Source organism: Pteropus vampyrus, unplaced genomic scaffold (assembly GCF_000151845.1).
Source record: "Pteropus vampyrus isolate Shadow unplaced genomic scaffold, Pvam_2.0 Scaffold391, whole genome shotgun sequence".
NCBI classification, from domain to species: Eukaryota; Metazoa; Chordata; class Mammalia; order Chiroptera; family Pteropodidae; genus Pteropus; species Pteropus vampyrus.
The window spans coordinates 780871-796970 of NW_011889172.1; the positions used below are offsets into that span (position 1 = coordinate 780871).

Genomic DNA, 16100 nt, shown 5'->3' on the forward strand with positions numbered 1-16100 from the left:
AATTAATTTATGGGTAGGAAACAATAACAAATGGGTAAGGAAGCTACAGAAAATGTCAAGAACCACAAGTCTTTCTTAAATATGACACAAAAGGGGAGAACCATCAAGGAAAAGTGATAAACTTGTGTATAAATTTATAAGGAACTTCTAGAAAACAGCAGGAATATGGTTCGTTATGACCACTTTGGAGGCGATCTAACAGCATCTAGTAAAGCTGTGCCCACCCTGTGGGCAGGGATCATCTGGGGATTGTTCACTGCTGTAGCCCCAGTGCCCAGGAGAGTAAGGACTAAAAAAAAAAAAAAAAAAGTTGCTTTTGTGGAGTTAGAAAGTAAATGTAAATACCCACCTTTGTTGGTCCAGCAGCTCACGGAAGCCTAGTGCCCACTAGGTGTCCAAGTACCATTGTTGCAGATAAGATGTTCACCTGACTGCTGATACCTAAATTGCTTTACTGAAACAGCTGAACTTGACCTCAAGACCAGGGCTTTAACCCCTCTGGAAGGAAATATGACTCTGGAGTAGGTGTTGTCACTTCTAGCAACTGCATTCCACGTAAATCCCTATTCTCAATTAATGTTTCCAGAACTTTCACTGCTATACACATTGACCCCATGAAAGTTCTTTAATATCCGTTCTCACAAACACAGTGCTACAGAGTGTTGAGAATGGTTAAACCTGAACTCCACCACTTAGTGGCCACGTGACCTTGGGCAAGTTACTTCTCTGAACTTCTGCTTCTTATCTGTAAAGAATTCAGGCTTGCCCTTCCTTGCTCAGAGCGCTATTGAGGACCAACCAATGTGTAAAAATGCTTTATAAATGCTAAAAGGCCATCCACGTGTTAGGTTGGCAATTCCTAGTTCTCCCTCATCCATTCAATGCAGCCAACATGGACTTATTTTCTTGTCCCATAAAAACCTTGGACCAGGACCAGAGAATCTGGCTCAACTAAGGTTGCCTTCAGGTGAATTGAGTGAGGCTGCTGAGACAGGAGGTACCAGGTTTTCCCTGGAAGAGAAGGAATCCAATGTTTCCTTTCTAAGCTACTTGGGAAGCATCCATGAACTCCCCAACACAAGTGTACCTCGTTGTTTCATTGTGCTTCCCAGCTATTCCATTTTTATAAGTCGAAAGCTAGACCCTCTACCTCCATCAACAGTTATGACTAGCTTTACCACAGAGGTCTGGATCCAAACCCACAATATCTCCGAGGTGTGCCTGTAGTCGAGACCATACTTCATTTTTCTTTTCCCCGTTCCCTGCCCCCCATATGAATAGTTGATTGGCAGAAAAAATGATCTGGGCCACACGTATTGTTCATCAGAAGAGACTATGCTGAGCCCTTTGCCTAAGAAAACTCCCAAGAACCTCCTTGTCCTTTTAATACTCAGGAACCTCTATAAAAGAAAAAGCTCAGTCTGCGTAACTGAAGCACAACGAAAAGACCAGATAGATTTTCACTGAATTTGGAAGGCACGCACATTAGGGACAGTTTGCCTTAAAATACAAACTGTATGCGCATATGGAATTAGCCTTGGGAAGCCCTGGGAGATGTGTCAGGAGTTAGGGCAGTGTCTTCAAAGCAGCTGAAAGTGAGACAAAGTGAGCCCTGTGTAGCTTGCCCATGGGGAGAAACATGCCCTACATTATCAAGAGGCCATGAGCAGAGATAACAAACTGGTTTCAAATTCAAGTCCTAAATCAAAGACTTCAGTGCATTTCAGGAGAGAGAGTCCTTCTTATCCCTGGGGTGGAGACCTCCAGCTAAGGTAGAAGACATCAGTTAGTTCGTTCTTTATTTTCATTGGAAAGTTACAGGGTTACTTATCAACAAAATGACTGTCCAGATATTCAGTGGTTCCTATGGACAGGCCTGTCCCAGGGTCCCTACCTCCGGAAGGACCTTACTCCCAACGCCTCAGCTTGCTCCTGCCCAGGCCTCCAGGAACCAATAACAAAGGAGCAGTGAACAAAAACCTGACCTCAGCACCTACTTTCACCCTAAAGGGAGGTGGCAGCTGCTGGTGTGGGACCCAGGCCTAGTCTTGGGGTAGTAGGTATGGGGGTTTCTCTCCTGGGAGCCCACCCTTCCCGCACCCGCCTCCTGGGTAGGCTCTTTTGGACATTTCTGGGATTACTCTGACGGGCTCGTGGATTCCCACTCTTGGCATTCTTTTCTTTCAAGTTGTCTTCTTAACACTGAGGCATTCCAGCCTCCCATCCTGAAAACAAGCATTTGCTCTGTCCCTTTTCTCTTGTCCCTGTTTTTGTACGAAAATGACAATACTCTTGATCGGACCATTTTTTTGCCCTAGAAACCAAAGTGGCTCAACAGGTACAGTTCTGCTGGTCGATCTGTTTCTGGCAGGGTTCCATGGTGACAGCGACGCCCACCCCACTCCGGCCAGATGTCATGCGGGTCACCTCGCTCCAGGTGTCCGTATCTGGGTCGTAACACTCCACGCTGTCCAGGAATGTGTGACCATCATAGCCTCCTGCGGGGAGAAAGCAGAGGGGACTGGCAGGGATGGTCACTGCCTCCTAGGGTGGGTCGGGGCAGGGGGCGTAGAAAGAGAAGAAACCAGGAGAAGCTTTCCTACTGTGATTTGAGCCTGTCCCCAAAAGATGCGGCTAACTAGTCTTCTCTGCCCGGATCCCCACCCCCAGGGCCTCACCGAGGACATAGATTCTCCCCTGGTGCACGGTGATCCCCAGGGCGCTTCGTCGATGCTTCATGGGAGCCGCAAACGTCCAGGTTTCCGTCTCGACGTCATAGCGCTCCACACTGTTCAGCTGGTCCTGACCGTCGTAGCCCCCCGCAGCATAGATGCAATTGTGCAGGACACAGACTCCTAAACCACACCATGAGGAGAGGGTGACTCTGGGGACTGGCCTCGGGGGCCCCTCCCCGCTCTCTCCTGAGGGACGCTTCAGAAACAAAGCTGGGAGAGAGGAGCATGGAATCTGTCAGAACCTAGCACTCCTGTGCGTGTGCCACAGGGTTGTTCAAGGTGGAAACAGGAGGCCTCACCCAGGCCTAGCCGAGTTCTACCCCTGGGGCTAGGCGGGTGTTCCTCCCTGTCCCTTACCCGCAGCCCCCGCCTACCTGCCCCACTTCGGATGGTGTTCATGGGTGTGATCATTCGCCACTCGTCTCTCTCTGGGTAGTAGCACTCAGCTGAGTTGAGGCGGTTCGTCCCGTCAAAGCCCCCGACGGCATAGAGCAGACGGTTGAGGACAGCCACTCCCACCCCGATCCTTCTCGTCAGCATTGGGGCCACCAAGTGCCACTCGTCCCGCTCTGGCTCATACCTGCAAGGGCATAATAACAATGACAACAACAATCAAAGCCGACCTTCAAGAAACACTACCTGTGGCCCAATATTCTGCTGGCTCTTTATGTACTTAAACTCTTTAATCCTCACAATTGTTCTCCAACATGCAAGTTATCAGGAGCTGCATTTTCCAGATGAAGAAACCAAGGTTCACAGCTGTCATGTGCTCAAGATCAACACATATCTCTGTTGGACCCCGGTGGCTCCAACATATCACTGCCAAACCCTGTGCTGAGTGTTCTGTGTGTTATCTCACCGATGCCCCACCCAGCCTAGTGGGGCAAGCAGTCCTTATTATTGTCCATCCCTCTTCACAGATGACAAGATGGAGTCGCAGAGAGGTGAAGTGGCGTGTCCTGGGTCACCGAAGAAGCAGTAGAGCTGCAGTCTGACTCAGCCCTCTCGGACACCAGAACCCCAATTCTAACACTCATCCTACCCCCCAGGATGGTTTTCGCAAAGTGTGATGCGCACAGATGGGCTTGGGCACTTCCAGTTCATGCCTGCGCTCTTGGAGTAATTAATGGTGTCCCTTTCATTTTCTTAAAAGTGGCTTACTGAGGGTGATGGATCATCTCATCATCCTATTCACAGGTCACACTCATTAGAAACCTCTGGAGTATTTGTTTAAAATCCCCATTCCCCAGCCTCGCTCCAAACCCAACCTCCGATGGCAGATCTCGGCATCTCTAGCAGTGGGCTGGGGCGTTTGTTTTGACAAGTTCTGCAAGTGAGAACTGTAGCTTGAATCACACTTCTGAAAGGAGGCAGAAGACAAGGCCCCTAAACACAGGGTCACTATGTCCAGTTGTGCAGGTTGTGCACTGCACGAAGGCACCACATCTAAGGGGGCACCTTCTACATACCAGATCTCGTACATCTGTTTATAACAATTACTGGGCAGATGGCAATGAGGGGTCACTTTCTAACAAAATCAGCACATTACAACAATTTCAAACTGATGGGGCTTTTTCCAAATCTCTACAAAGGAGCTGTATGGCTGTATGATGGCCCTGTAAGCAGCTCCCAGGCCCAGACACACCATCCAAGGTCACCACCATAAATCTCCCAGGAGTTTAGGTTCACTTTGAGGCGCAGAGATGGGCATTCAACAGGGAGAATCCCCAAGTGCCAGGGACCTGTCAGCAGCGGGACACTCGGAGCCCACCCCTCCTGGCCCTGCCACTCACCTCTCCACACTGTTGTGGTGGATACAGCCATGGGAGCCACCGACAGCATAGATGTGCCCATCAATGACCCCAACCCCAATTCGGTTGCGTGGCACGCTCATGGGGGCGCACGGCGACCACTGGTTGGTCATGGGGTTGTAGCAGTCCAGGGCACTGGAGTCGGTGTTGCCGTCGGGTGAGTTGTTCCGGCCACCCACGGCGTACAGCAGCCCGCCGACCACGCAGCCTGCCAGGCCACTACGAGGCACCTGCAGGTCTGCCAGCCGGAGCCACGTGCCATCACTGGGGTTGTAGGCCTCCAGGTAGCTGAGTGACTGGCGGAAGTAGCCACCGGCGGTATATATAAGCCGGCCCACCTTGGGCGCCCGGCAAGGCATCACCTGTGTGGGCTTGTGCAGGGTAAGCTCCTGGAAGATCTTGACCAGGTAGTCCTTGCAGCGGGAGTCTGACTGCAGGATCTCGCACTTCTGCAGCTGCATCTGCAGGAAGTGGGGCGTGAGCGAGTGGCAGCGCACGGCCCGCAGCAGCGCCTGCACGTAGAAGCGTCGCTGCTCGCAGTCGTACTTGACCCAGTTGATACAGGCATGGAAGACCTCGGACTCGCAGCGCACATTCAGATCATCCCGGCTGATGAGAGTCACCAGCTGGCAGTGGGACAGGTTGAAGAACTCCTCTTGCTTGGCTACCTGAAGAGGGCATTAGTGTGACAGGCTGACTCCTGTGTCTCCCTCAGCTGGTTGTATGACCTTGGACAAGTCATTCAACCTGCCTCTGACAATTTCAGTTTCCTCATGTGCAAAATGGGAATTTTGCAGGTTGTGAGGATTAAATGAGTTAATACTATGTGCCAGGCATGTAGTAGATAAGTACTCGGGCAAATGGGCAAAGACACAATGTACTGCATATCTTTTTGTATAATTTTCTATTCGAACTATAAGAATGTTCAATTTTTTAAAAAAAAAATTGAAATTACTTTTTCAAAAGGGCAGATTGACTAAAAAGGAAAAAGGAATAACAATAGAGTATTCTAGCAAAAAAGTACAGACTCTGAAGAAGCAGCCTGAGTTGTAATTTTGGCCCATAACTTATTTATTTATTTATAATAATTATTTTTTTTAGTGCACCTAGTATTCCTTGGTGATCTCCCATTCAAGTACTAACCAGGCCCAACCCTGCTTAGCTTCCGAGATCAGACGAGATTGGGCGCGTTCAGGGTGGCATGGCCATAGTTGGCCCACTACTTTTTAACCAGATGACTTTGGGCAAATACCTGAAACACTCAGTGCCTTTGTTTTCTTCCTCTGTAAAAGGAGATTATATTAGTAGCTACCTCATAGCAGGACTACTCCTAGGGCATACAGTGCCCAGGCAAATCTTTCCTGTCACTATAAATAATTTTGGTCATCCCACATCAGTTCACTACCGTTCTAGTGTCCCAAGTCCACACAATCCCTTGAAACAAACATCGTACAGGCCAGTGGGAGAACTCTGCTTGAGGACCCCCTTCTTGGAAGCCATCAGCCCGAGACCTAATGCCAGAGCCCCTCGGTCAACCTCACATGGGGTATAGAAGGAAGGAGGGAAATGGAGACCAGAGCAGTGTCCACCCCAGCTGGCCCCTGAAGGAGGGCTTTGAATATTTCCAGGAAGGCCATCCAAAGCATACTTCTTCCTGAGATAGTTGGGAAGATTTAAAGGATGGAAATCACTTAGAACAGGGGCTGGCCCACAGCAAGGGCTCGACAAGCACTATTATTTCTTCTGTTCATAACTTCCTCTACTTAAAAATGAAAATGAAACCAAGAACATAAGAAGGACAGAGTGGACCAAAGAAAGCACGTCTAAGGGTCACATCAACAGTCGGCAGCATGTCATGAGTGTTCAATAAATATTTTGACTGCCTGAAATGTTGGGCCCTGCTCTGCACACCCTAGGATTGAGATGCTGTCATGTTTGCTATACCCTGTCCCCACCTTGGACCCCAGAGAAACCAGGGAGCCCAGATACCTGTGAAAGCCTCACTTGCCTCAGCTGTTTTCCAGAGTCGCCCCAGATGTGTAAACTAGAAGCTCAGAGACCCACTTTCCTCCAGCTCCTTGCCTTGACCCTTCAAATCTCAAGGGGAGACAGTGATGACCGCCCATGCATCCCTGCTGATACTGTCCCCAAACCCTGCTCCATGCCCCCTCCCCGCACTCACCTCCCCAAAGTGCATGTAGATGTACTCGCGGGCGCGTTGGTGCAGCTCAGCACAGCCAATCTGTTCAGCGAAGTTGGCGATGCCGATGGCGTTGCTTGGGTCCAGCTGCTGCACCAGGAAGTCACTACAGGCACGGACGACGCTGTCGATCTGGTACATCACAGCACCATTCATGACATGGAGCACACACTTCTCGCCCATGGAAATAGAGGCTGTGTAGGCAAACTCGATGAGACGCTCCATGACCTTGGGATGGATGCCCTCGATGGACACCACCTCCATGCCCTGCTCCCGCAGCCCGTTAGTGAACATGGCCTTGAAGACAGGGCTAGACGAGGCCAGCACCACCTTGTGGGCCATGAACTGGGCAGCAGGTGCGTCCTGGTACTTGACCTGCAGCGTGACATCACACAGCTGCTGGCTGAGCCGCAGCTCATTCATGATACCAAAGGCCTGCTTGGTGTGGTCCTCCAGTGTGTAGCTGAAGGTGCGGTTGCCATGCTGGGAGGGTGTCACCTCAGCCTTGCACTCGGTGGAGGCGTACATCACCGTGTCCCCTGCCCCCTTGGGGCGCTGTGACCTCAGGGGTAGGAATCGGGTGCGGGCCCCAGCCCCACTAGGCCCAGGTTCCGGCTGCATGGGGTTCCAGGTGACAAGGGACAGCACCACCTCTGGCACTCAGGGCCCTGGAGGAGGGAGAGCACAGGGCTGGGGGTAGGGCCTGGGGCCAGGACTCCTTTTTTAAGATAAAGCGACTCTTCGACCAGTTTTCCTTGCCAAGCCCAGGTGAAGCAGTGGCCATTTGTGCTCGCTAAATGTCCTAGGGCCTCACCAGCTCAGGGTCCATCTTAAAATATGTCAGATGATGTCCCTCCTCTGCTTGGAAGTCCCCCACAACTCCCTACAGCACGAAGAGTAAAACAACTCTTTAATGCCCGTCGCTGTCAGCCCCATCCACCTCTTCTCTTTGCTCACTCTGTTCCAGCTGTCTGGTGGCCCTTCCCTTCCTAGAGCATGTCAAGTGCACGCCTTCATTCACCTCACCAACCTTTACTGAGCATCTACTGTGTGCCATGCTCTGTTCTAGGCACCAGGGACACAGGAACGAGCAAGACAGACAAACTGTGCTGGAGTTGACACCTAGGGGAAGGAATGGCCATAAATAAAATAATCAAGATGAGTAGAAACTGGAGTCATGAAGAAAATGACAAACAGCATTATGACAGTGTGAGTCAGGCGCAGTTACTGTAAGCCAGTCCTCTGCTGGAGCTGAGACAAGAAAGATGAACATATGAAAGTAGGTAGGGGTGGGAGTTGGTTTTCCAGGTAGAGGGAACAGTAAGTGCAAAGGCTCAGAGGCAGAATGGAAGAGACAATCTAGAGTAGCGGTCCCCAACCTTTTTGGCACCAGACATCAGTGCTCCTATGAGAATCTAATGCCTGATGATCTGAGGTGGAGCTGAGGCGGTGGTACGGGCGCTGGGGAGCGGCTGCAAATACTGACAAAGCTTCGCTCACTGGCCGTTCACCTCCTGTTCAGCAACCCAGGGGTTGGGGACGCCTGATCTAGAGAATCAGGGAGGAATGTAATGACAAATAATGACTACTGAAGGGAGGGTTCCCATGAAATCTGTGGAGTCTGGAGGGCCAGTGCATGAGTTGTGTTTTGAAAAGTCCTGTGGGGAGAAGGGGAGGGGATGGTCTGCAAGAGCATTCCCAGGTTCTCCATCTTATCTTTCTGGGGCTCAGCTCAGAGTCACCTCCCAGTTTTATTTCCATCACAGCTCTTGTCAGGAACTGAAATGAGCTACACTGCTTGCTTGTTGAGAGGTGACGCATCCCTCTGCCCCTAAGCCACAGTGCTGCAGAGGGCAGGGAGCCCGCCCTCTCACGTGTCTCCCTCACGTCTAGCCTGAGGCCTGGCACTGCGCAGGGGTCAGTAAACGTATGGTTGGCTGACTGCCCACTCTACTGTGCCTACCAGAGCACCCTCCTCCACCCCGCCCAGGGCGCTGCTTGGCCATCTCTCCCCAGCCAATGCCCCGGGCTTGCCTCTTGGTCTTTGGCCAATCGATCAACGGTGCCCCCTGGACACCCGGCACTTCACCTCACAAAGCGCTAGGTGGGGGACTGCGCATGCCCCGCCTGAGCCTCCACCAAGGCCTGGGGAAGGGAGGAAGTGACCACCGCGGCCTCTCTGCTGCCAACCCCAGGGCGCAGATCAAACCCCCAACGCCCCGGGTTCCCCGGGCCCCCGTCCGAGCAGCGCTCTCTGGGCCGCTCGTCCGGCTTGCGTCGTTTCCGGATCACCCCGCAAGTCGCGCCGTCCAACAAAAGAACAGGACTCCAGCGGCGCCCTCCTGGCCCTCCGGGGAGCCGCGGGAACCCCGAGGCGACCCGGCCCGCGCCGCCGTGTCCCTTGCCCCCCCGGCACGACCTCAGGGACGCTACTGGCCCGCCGTGCCCGCAGCGCGGGCGCAGGCCGCTCACTCACCCCGCCATGGCCGCGCTCGGGCTCCGCCTCCGTCGCCCAGGCCGCGGCGCCTCCATCGCTGCGCGCGGGGGGAGGCGCGGAGCGCGCGCAGGTCACCATGACTAAGCAGAGCCGGGCGCCGGCCGTGTCAGAATAAAAGTCCCCACGGCCCCGGGCCTCCGGCGGCTGGGTTGGCACGCTCCCCGCTCTCCCACCCCGCCGGCTGTCGCCAAGCTGCGCAACCCCTGAGCGGCGACAACAGCGTCGGTCATCGCGGCGCGGCGTGGGCAGGGACCACAGCCCTCGCGCACCGAGCCGCGTGGTCAGCTCGGCGGGAAACGGAGTCCCAGGTTCGAGGCTGGGCGCGCCCGTGGTAGCACCATGCGAACACCCCTCCCCGCCGCCGCTGCTGGCGCGCTCACCTCGGCCCCCACGTAGCCTCGGTAGCTCTCGCTGCGGGCCAGGGATGCCCGGGACACGGCGGCGGATCCGGGCACTTGTGGTGCCACCCGCGCGCCGAGCTTCCGGGAAACCCAAGGGGCCACAGCCCGGCCCGGGACGGCTCCAGCCTAACCTTCGCTGTGGGAGACCCACGGGCGCCTCCGCCTTCGGGGGACCTCGGCTCCCATGCGTCAAGGCCTGCGGGGTCGCGGCCGTCGGGTTGGGGAAGGCCTTGGGACGCCCGGGAAGGAGGCGGGGAGAAGGCGCGGCGGGAAAGGAGCCGCGATTCCCCCGCCCTTCCCGCAGGTGCCCGGCGCCCATGGGCGAGGAGCGGGGCTTCGGGCGAGGTAGCAAGGCCAGGAGAGCCCGGCGCGTTACTCCTTCGCACTGACCCCTCTATACGCCCTATTTCGTCTTCTCAGCGCGGGGATGCTCTCCACCACCTGCTTTTCTCCTTTTAATGCAGGCCTCACGGTCTGGCGGCCGCAGGACCCAGCTAGAATTATCTGTTTAGCTGGGCTTTCCTTGTCTTTATTTTTTAGTTTTCTCCAGTGGAGAGGCGCGTGGAGCTCGCGTGCAGGGGATCGAACGCCGGCTCTGCCACCCTCTAGCTCTGTATGGGTGGGCCTGTGACAAGCTTCAGTTTCCTCCCTTTGAAGTGATAGTGCTCGCACTTAGGTTACCGCCGCACTAAATGCGAATGCTAGCTAGCGCCTAGCAGATGTTAACAACTGCTATTTTTCATGACAAGGAGTACTGACTTGCTATTTAAGCTGTTTGTAATATAAAGTTAACTTTTAAATAAATGTATTTAAGGCTACTTTTAAAAGAGTCCATCTATATGAAAACTAAATGAATAATAGAAATGCTAAGAAAGGATTCTGCTGGCCTCCAGAATGAATTTGGAGGATCCCATATTCAATGTCTCGGCACCGGGTCTGGTATTAAACCTGCATGGGATGATGGGGTGGGGTACCCCCTTTCCACTGCCTTCCCAGTGGCTTGACTCTGCGGTTCTAGACCCCTCCAGTGGGGGACGCTATAGCATAGCCAGCGAATAAAGGGAATGGCGGAGGCTGTGGAAAAACTCGCACCCTCCTCCAGGCAACCTCTCATATCCCAAAGTCAAAGCTACAGGCCCTGTGACCCAGCAGTGCCACTGGTAGAGATTTATCCAAGGTACACTCGCACACGTGTACACGAATATATATTGCAGCGCTGTGTATAAAGGGATGGGCCTCAACCCACATATCCCTCCATGTAATAAGTGGTAGCACATCCATGCTGGGAAATACTATGCAGTTGGTGAAAAGGAACAAGACATTTGCTGTATGAATATTTACTTAAATACTTAAATTTTTTTTTTTTTAAAAAAAGGCTATAGAATGAATTAATTAGGTTTAGATGAGGTCATGAGAGTGGGGCCCCCATGAGATTAGTGCCCTTATAAAAAGACACAAGAGAGCTTTTTCTTGCTTTCTCTACACTATGAGAGCACACAATGGTAAAGCGACCATCTGCAAGCCAGGAAGAGAGTCCTCGCCAGCACCCCATCATGCTGGCACTCTCATCTTGGACTTTCAGCCTGCAAAACTGTGAGAAATAAATTGTTTCAGCAACCCAGGCTATGGTATTTGTTATGGCAGCCTGAGCAGACTAAGGCAGCCAAACAATACAAAATCTGTGGATGGACAACAATTTCAAAGATATGCTAGTAAGTGAACAAAAGAAGATGTAGAGCAGTGCTAAAATTGTATAAAAAGATGTTATTTACATTTCAGCTTATTTATTCATAGAATAGCTCTGGAATTTTCCCAGGAATCCCCACAGTGATCACATCTAAGAAGAGGAACTGGTGCTTTATGAATTTTGTGAACAAGTGAATAAATCTACGATTACACCATCAAACAACCAAACAATGGAGTAAACTTCAGGCTCTTCTGGAAGATTAAAGGAACCTGGGGTTAAGTGTGCCAGTCTTGGTAGGGAATTGAGTCCAGTCCTGGGGAGTGTCCTTGGGCGTGACTCCAGGATTAAGCGTGTTTGTTTTGCAAGAAATAGGTTGATTTCTCATGCGCGTGGTCTGTTGGGACGGCCTGAGCGTGGCCAGCGGAGATTCAAGTTCTCCAGGTTGGATCAGTGCCCCCAAAGCAAACGTCTTAGTGGCTGCCTGCAGTTCCGCGTTCTCCCGGTAGGTGGTGCGCCGCAGCCTAAGCACCCCCTCGCACTCTCCCCGCCGCGCCCCGCCCCGCCAGAGGCGAGCCACACCGCACAGGGGTCAGCAGTGCTCCGGGAACAGCTGGGGACCATGGCCAGCACGTCTCGAGCCTTTTATGGGAACGAATGGGGCGCTGGTATCGCCCCCCGCCGAGAATGCAGACTCCCTCTGGAAGAGCTGGATACCAGCCAGGCCTGCGCCTCTGAGGGTGGGGAGCCTGACAGCCCGGCTCAGATACTGGGGCAAGGTATTCACTGCTTAGAATTCCCTCATCTGTCAAATGAAGGTGAGGAAACCCACCTGGCAAGGTACCAGTAAGGATGAGAAAAACGTGTGTCCTGGGCCTATCACTGTGGGATGACTAAGGAGGCACAATAGCTGTAAATGTTCTTATTATTTATTTGTATTTTTTATGAAAGGTCTGACACTACCCTCAAAGAAATCTTTCAGATAGGAATTGGCTGAGCCTCCCAGAGTCAAGTTTAGGGTGTCCTGTCTTTGATGTTCTCTCCTATAACCTGGAGAGCTGTCCTTGACTCACATACTCAATTCCTCAGCAATTCTGTCCACAGTTTCCAAAATCTATCCAGAATCCACATGATCTGAGTCGCCATCATTGTTCCTCTGGACCAGTGCAGTCACCTTCACCCTGTTCTAGGTTCCACTTTTGCCTCACACAGAGATCTGTTAACATCTGAGCCAAGTCAAGAACCCTCCATGGTTTCCACCTCACTTAGGGTAAAAGTCCTCCCCTGAGACCACAAGGCCCTGAGTGATGGATCTGCCCTATCATCTTCCTGCCTTTGTTTTTTCCCACTGCCGCCTCCACCGCTACTCCAGCCACACCTGTAAACTTGCTTTTCATAGAACACATAGGCATATTTCATTTTCAGGGCCTTTGCACCTCACTGGAAATGATCTCTCTTCAGGTGTTCCCAGGACAACGACAGCTCACACCACGTGTTACCACCTCGGCAGAGAGGCCTCCTCTGACCACCATCGCGTCACCGTATTGCCACTGGAACTCTCTCCAGTATTTCTTCACTCCATTATTACCCGTGTCCCCACCAGAACGTCAGTTCCACAAGGGCAGCGGGTTTTGTCTGTTTTGTTCACTGTTGTGGGATTTAGCGCCAATAAAATACACGTATAAAAATTGTATAAAAAGATGATATTTACATTTCAGCTTATTTATTCATAGAATAGCTCTGGAATTTTCCCAGGAGTCCCCACAGTGATCACATCTGAGAAGGAGAACTGGTGCTTTATGAATTTTGTAGCATGGGAACAAGTGAATAAACCTTCTCCCTCCACAATCTTCGGCTGCTCTTCCTATAAATTCCATTATTTAAAAATGAAAAGTCTGCAAAACAGCTCTTAGGGAGAGCAGTGGCAAGTCAGAGCGTCAGTCTGCGGCCGTTGCGGGTACCAGGGTCCCGGCGGCTGTGGGCGCGACAGTGGAGCCGCTGGTTTCCAGCTGGTCCCGCTGGGGCGACGAGTGCTCAGAGCGGCTGGTGCTGCCATCCAGGCCGGGAGGCAGCCAGGGGTGCAAGCCGTCCGAAGCCCCAGCAGCGCTCCCGGATCGCTGGGAGGCGCCGGGGCCTCCGCCACAGGGGCGGCGGCCGCAGCAGATGAGGCACAGGAGCGCGTGGCGCAAGTCGCGGTTGGTGAGCGTGTAGATGATGGGGTTCAGAAGTGAGTTGGCCATGGCCAGGCCCAGGAAGGGGTCCGCCTGAAGGAGCACCGGGCAGGCACGCGCCGGGCAAGCCACGTCGAGCAAGAGCAGTAGGAAGAGGGGGACCCAACACGCCATGAAGGCCAGAAGCACTAGGCTGAGCGTTCGCAACAGCGGCAGCGAGCGCGGCGTGCGGCGCGCCCCGCTGCAGGGGCCCCCAACAACCCCAGGGCGCGCTCTCAGGCGCCGGGAGTTGGCGCGCACCCGGCAGTAGATACGTGCATAAAGTGCACAGATGGCAGTCAGGATACTGAGGAAGATGAGCACGCAGAAGAGCACGTACGCTTTGGCGTAGAGCGGCAGGACAGTGGAGCAGGCGTCCAGGTGGCCCAGGCAATTCCAGCCCAGCGCGGGCAGTAGCCCGAGGAACAGCGAGATGCCCCAGACTGCAGCCGCCAGTGCCAGTATGCGCCCGCGACGGGAGGCTGGTGCGGGTCCCCGGTGCGCCATGGTGAGGCTGCGCTCCAGCGCGACGGCAAGGAGGCTCAGCACCGATGCGGCGAGCGCCACAAAGACGCCGCCCTCGCGTGCGAACCAGAGCGCAGGCGAAAGGCGCAGCGTGAGAGGCCCTGACAGCAGGATGTTGGCGGCGTAGGCAGCGCCGGCCAGCAGGTCGGACAGTGCGAGGCTTCCCAGGAGCAGGAACATGGGCGCATGGAAGCGCGGGTGACGTCCGAGCACGAAGAGCACGGCCAAGTTCTCCAGCACAATGAGCGCGCACACGGCCAGGCACACTACAGCGTCGGCGCGGAGCCCGGCGCCGGGCTGGTAGCGCGCACCGCGGAGCTTGCCGGTGTAATTGTAGTGCAGGACGATGACTTCGCTCACCGGCGCCGGCCTCAGCAGCCCTGGCTCCATGGGCCACTCGCCCAAGGCTGCAGAGAGGCAGGATGTGGTGTCAGGCTGGGCTCGCGCCGTCCCCGCGGCCTGCAGTGGCGGGCACGTTCTTCGCAGCACCGGGAAAGGAACCCTTATCCTCTGCCCTTTATCCCACATGCACACTGGCGACCAGGGGGAGTTCGGGATAGAAAGCGGCTGGCCATGGAGACAGGCTGACACAGAAATAATATCAGGGGACAGGGTGACACATATAAGAGTTACTCATAACTCATATACAAGCAGGGATAGTCAAAGGCATACTCAACAATAAACAGACAGAACGTACACAAATATAGCCACACACAGGGACACACAAATACAGTGACATCTACACACATAGTCACAAACTAGGGCAAAAATACACAATTAGACCCCATCAAGGAAAACATGAAAATATATTCGCCCATGGACAAAGCAATACAGGCAGAGAGACATACAGGGGCACAAATTCATCCACATGCAGACAGGGTCTGACGCTCAGTCGCACAAGCCACAATTTCACAACCTCCACCCACACCCATCCTGGAGCCCTGAGCCCTACAATCTATATGCCTTGCCGCACACCGGGCTTTTCTCTGCCAAAACCCTGTGAGAAAGCTAAGCCTATCCACCCATTTCACAGAGACAGAACCCTAAGGCAGCAGACAGAAGTCTCTCGCAGTCTCCTGCAGAAGGGCACACATGTCATTAAAGTATAATAATACTTTCCACTTTCGACTGCGCCCTTTTATCCCTTGGACAACTCTCCCCTTAGTCCCAAGTTACAAAAGAGGAAACTAAGGCTGAAAAGAAGCACCTCTCAGAGAAATAGGCACAAAGGTTTTCATGTTCCCACACACATGCACTCACGCAGAAATGGCTCAGGTCCCACTTAACAGATGAGAAAACTGAAGCCTGGGGAGGGGAACGGACTTATTTGGACATGGCTTCAGTTACACACAGAGAACCAGAAGCAAATCCAGACCCTCAGAGAATAAGGGGCTCAGCCACGCTGGAGGGAGAAGGCGGTCAACACACGTAGACACGAGTTACACTCGCTCTGATGGGGACATCATGTATAGGCTCACAGCCTCTGAACCTCCCGCCTGGCCTCAGCTGGTCTGGCAGTAGGACTGAGGTAAAGAACTTTGCAGTGGCGTAGCCCAGAGAGGTGAGGCCGGGGGTGTTCCAGAAGCCCCCACCCCGGAGCCAGCTCCCCGCATGCAGCCCAGAGTCTCCCGCTTTCCCCTCCCAGAGGCCTCCGGGAAAGGCCCAGGAATTCCGAACAAGAGGACACAGGTAGTGGCCCCAGGGCAACCCCTCCAGGCTAGACTACGCCCCGCGCCTCCTAAGGACCCAGTGCTGTACACTCACCCTGCACCCTGGTCGTGCGCCCCGCGTAGTCGCGCAGCCTGGAGCCGAGTAAAAGGTCACAGCTCTGGGGGCGGGGCTGGAGCCGGCAGGCGAAGGGAGCAGGCCCACAACGCAGAGCATCCGTGGTCGCAAGCAACTGCTCCGCCCATTGTACCCCGGCACCCAGCCCGTGGCTGCCAGCCTGTGCCACCCGCCGCGGCACCAGAGCGCGCCCCGGCGGCGACTGGCACCGGGGAGCCCTCGGGTGCCCCCTCTGGGGCTGGACTTCCCTCC

The 16100-nt window shown here is 53.9% G+C and overlaps 2 protein-coding genes, 1 long non-coding RNA gene and 1 pseudogene across 12 annotated transcripts; 1 reads left to right on the plus strand and 3 right to left on the minus strand.

Annotated features, from left to right (window-relative positions):
- Positions 1-1782: 1782 nt before the first annotated feature.
- On the minus strand, positions 1783-10101 carry KEAP1 (kelch like ECH associated protein 1). Of its 9 annotated transcripts, none has more exons than XM_023523383.1 (7): positions 9624-9759; positions 7777-8294; positions 6729-7414; positions 4529-5214; positions 3110-3315; positions 2679-2855; positions 1783-2498 (listed from the first exon to the last, which is right to left on the minus strand). In XM_023523383.1, the coding sequence occupies exons 3-7, from the start codon at positions 7365-7367 to the stop codon at positions 2332-2334; spliced, it is 1875 nt and encodes a 624-aa protein (XP_023379151.1). In that variant the 5' UTR covers positions 7368-7414; positions 7777-8294; positions 9624-9759; the 3' UTR covers positions 1783-2331. The 9 variants fall into 9 exon arrangements, with proteins under 9 accessions (XP_023379151.1, XP_023379154.1, XP_023379150.1 ...); XM_023523386.1 differs by lacking the exon at positions 9624-9759 and adding an exon at positions 9223-9298 and having other exon boundaries at positions 7777-7868; XM_023523382.1 differs by lacking the exon at positions 9624-9759 and adding an exon at positions 9223-9297.
- On the minus strand, positions 5641-5759 carry LOC111731693 (annotated as a pseudogene).
- Positions 9445-10586, plus strand: LOC111731680. The gene is made up of 2 exons (XR_002777255.1): positions 9445-9551; positions 10185-10586. It is a non-coding gene; the product is annotated as an uncharacterized LOC111731680 (long non-coding RNA).
- A 2464-nt stretch (positions 10587-13050) lies between these two features.
- On the minus strand, positions 13051-15910 carry S1PR5 (sphingosine-1-phosphate receptor 5). Of its 2 annotated transcripts, none has more exons than XM_011380278.2 (2): positions 15828-15910; positions 13051-14470 (listed from the first exon to the last, which is right to left on the minus strand). In XM_011380278.2, the coding sequence occupies exon 2, from the start codon at positions 14451-14453 to the stop codon at positions 13266-13268; it is 1188 nt and encodes a 395-aa protein (XP_011378580.1). In that variant the 5' UTR covers positions 14454-14470; positions 15828-15910; the 3' UTR covers positions 13051-13265. The 2 variants fall into 2 exon arrangements, with proteins under 2 accessions (XP_011378580.1, XP_023379171.1); XM_023523403.1 differs by having other exon boundaries at positions 13051-14647; positions 15828-15838.
- Positions 15911-16100: the final 190 nt, after the last annotated feature.

Coding starts and splice junctions, on each gene's coding strand:
- KEAP1 (XM_011380277.2), bottom strand. CDS start 7,367: ATGCAGCCGGAACCTGGGCCTAGTGGGGCTGGGGCCCGCACCCGATTC. Junction 2,856..3,109: donor CACCATCCGAAGTGGGGCAG/GTAGGCGGGGGC, acceptor GGTGTGGTTTAG/GAGTCTGTGTCCTGCACAAT. Junction 2,499..2,678: donor GGGGAGAATCTATGTCCTCG/GTGAGGCCCTGG, acceptor TTCTCCCCGCAG/GAGGCTATGATGGTCACACA.
- S1PR5 (XM_023523403.1), bottom strand. CDS start 14,591: ATGTGGGATAAAGGGCAGAGGATAAGGGTTCCTTTCCCGGTGCTGCGA.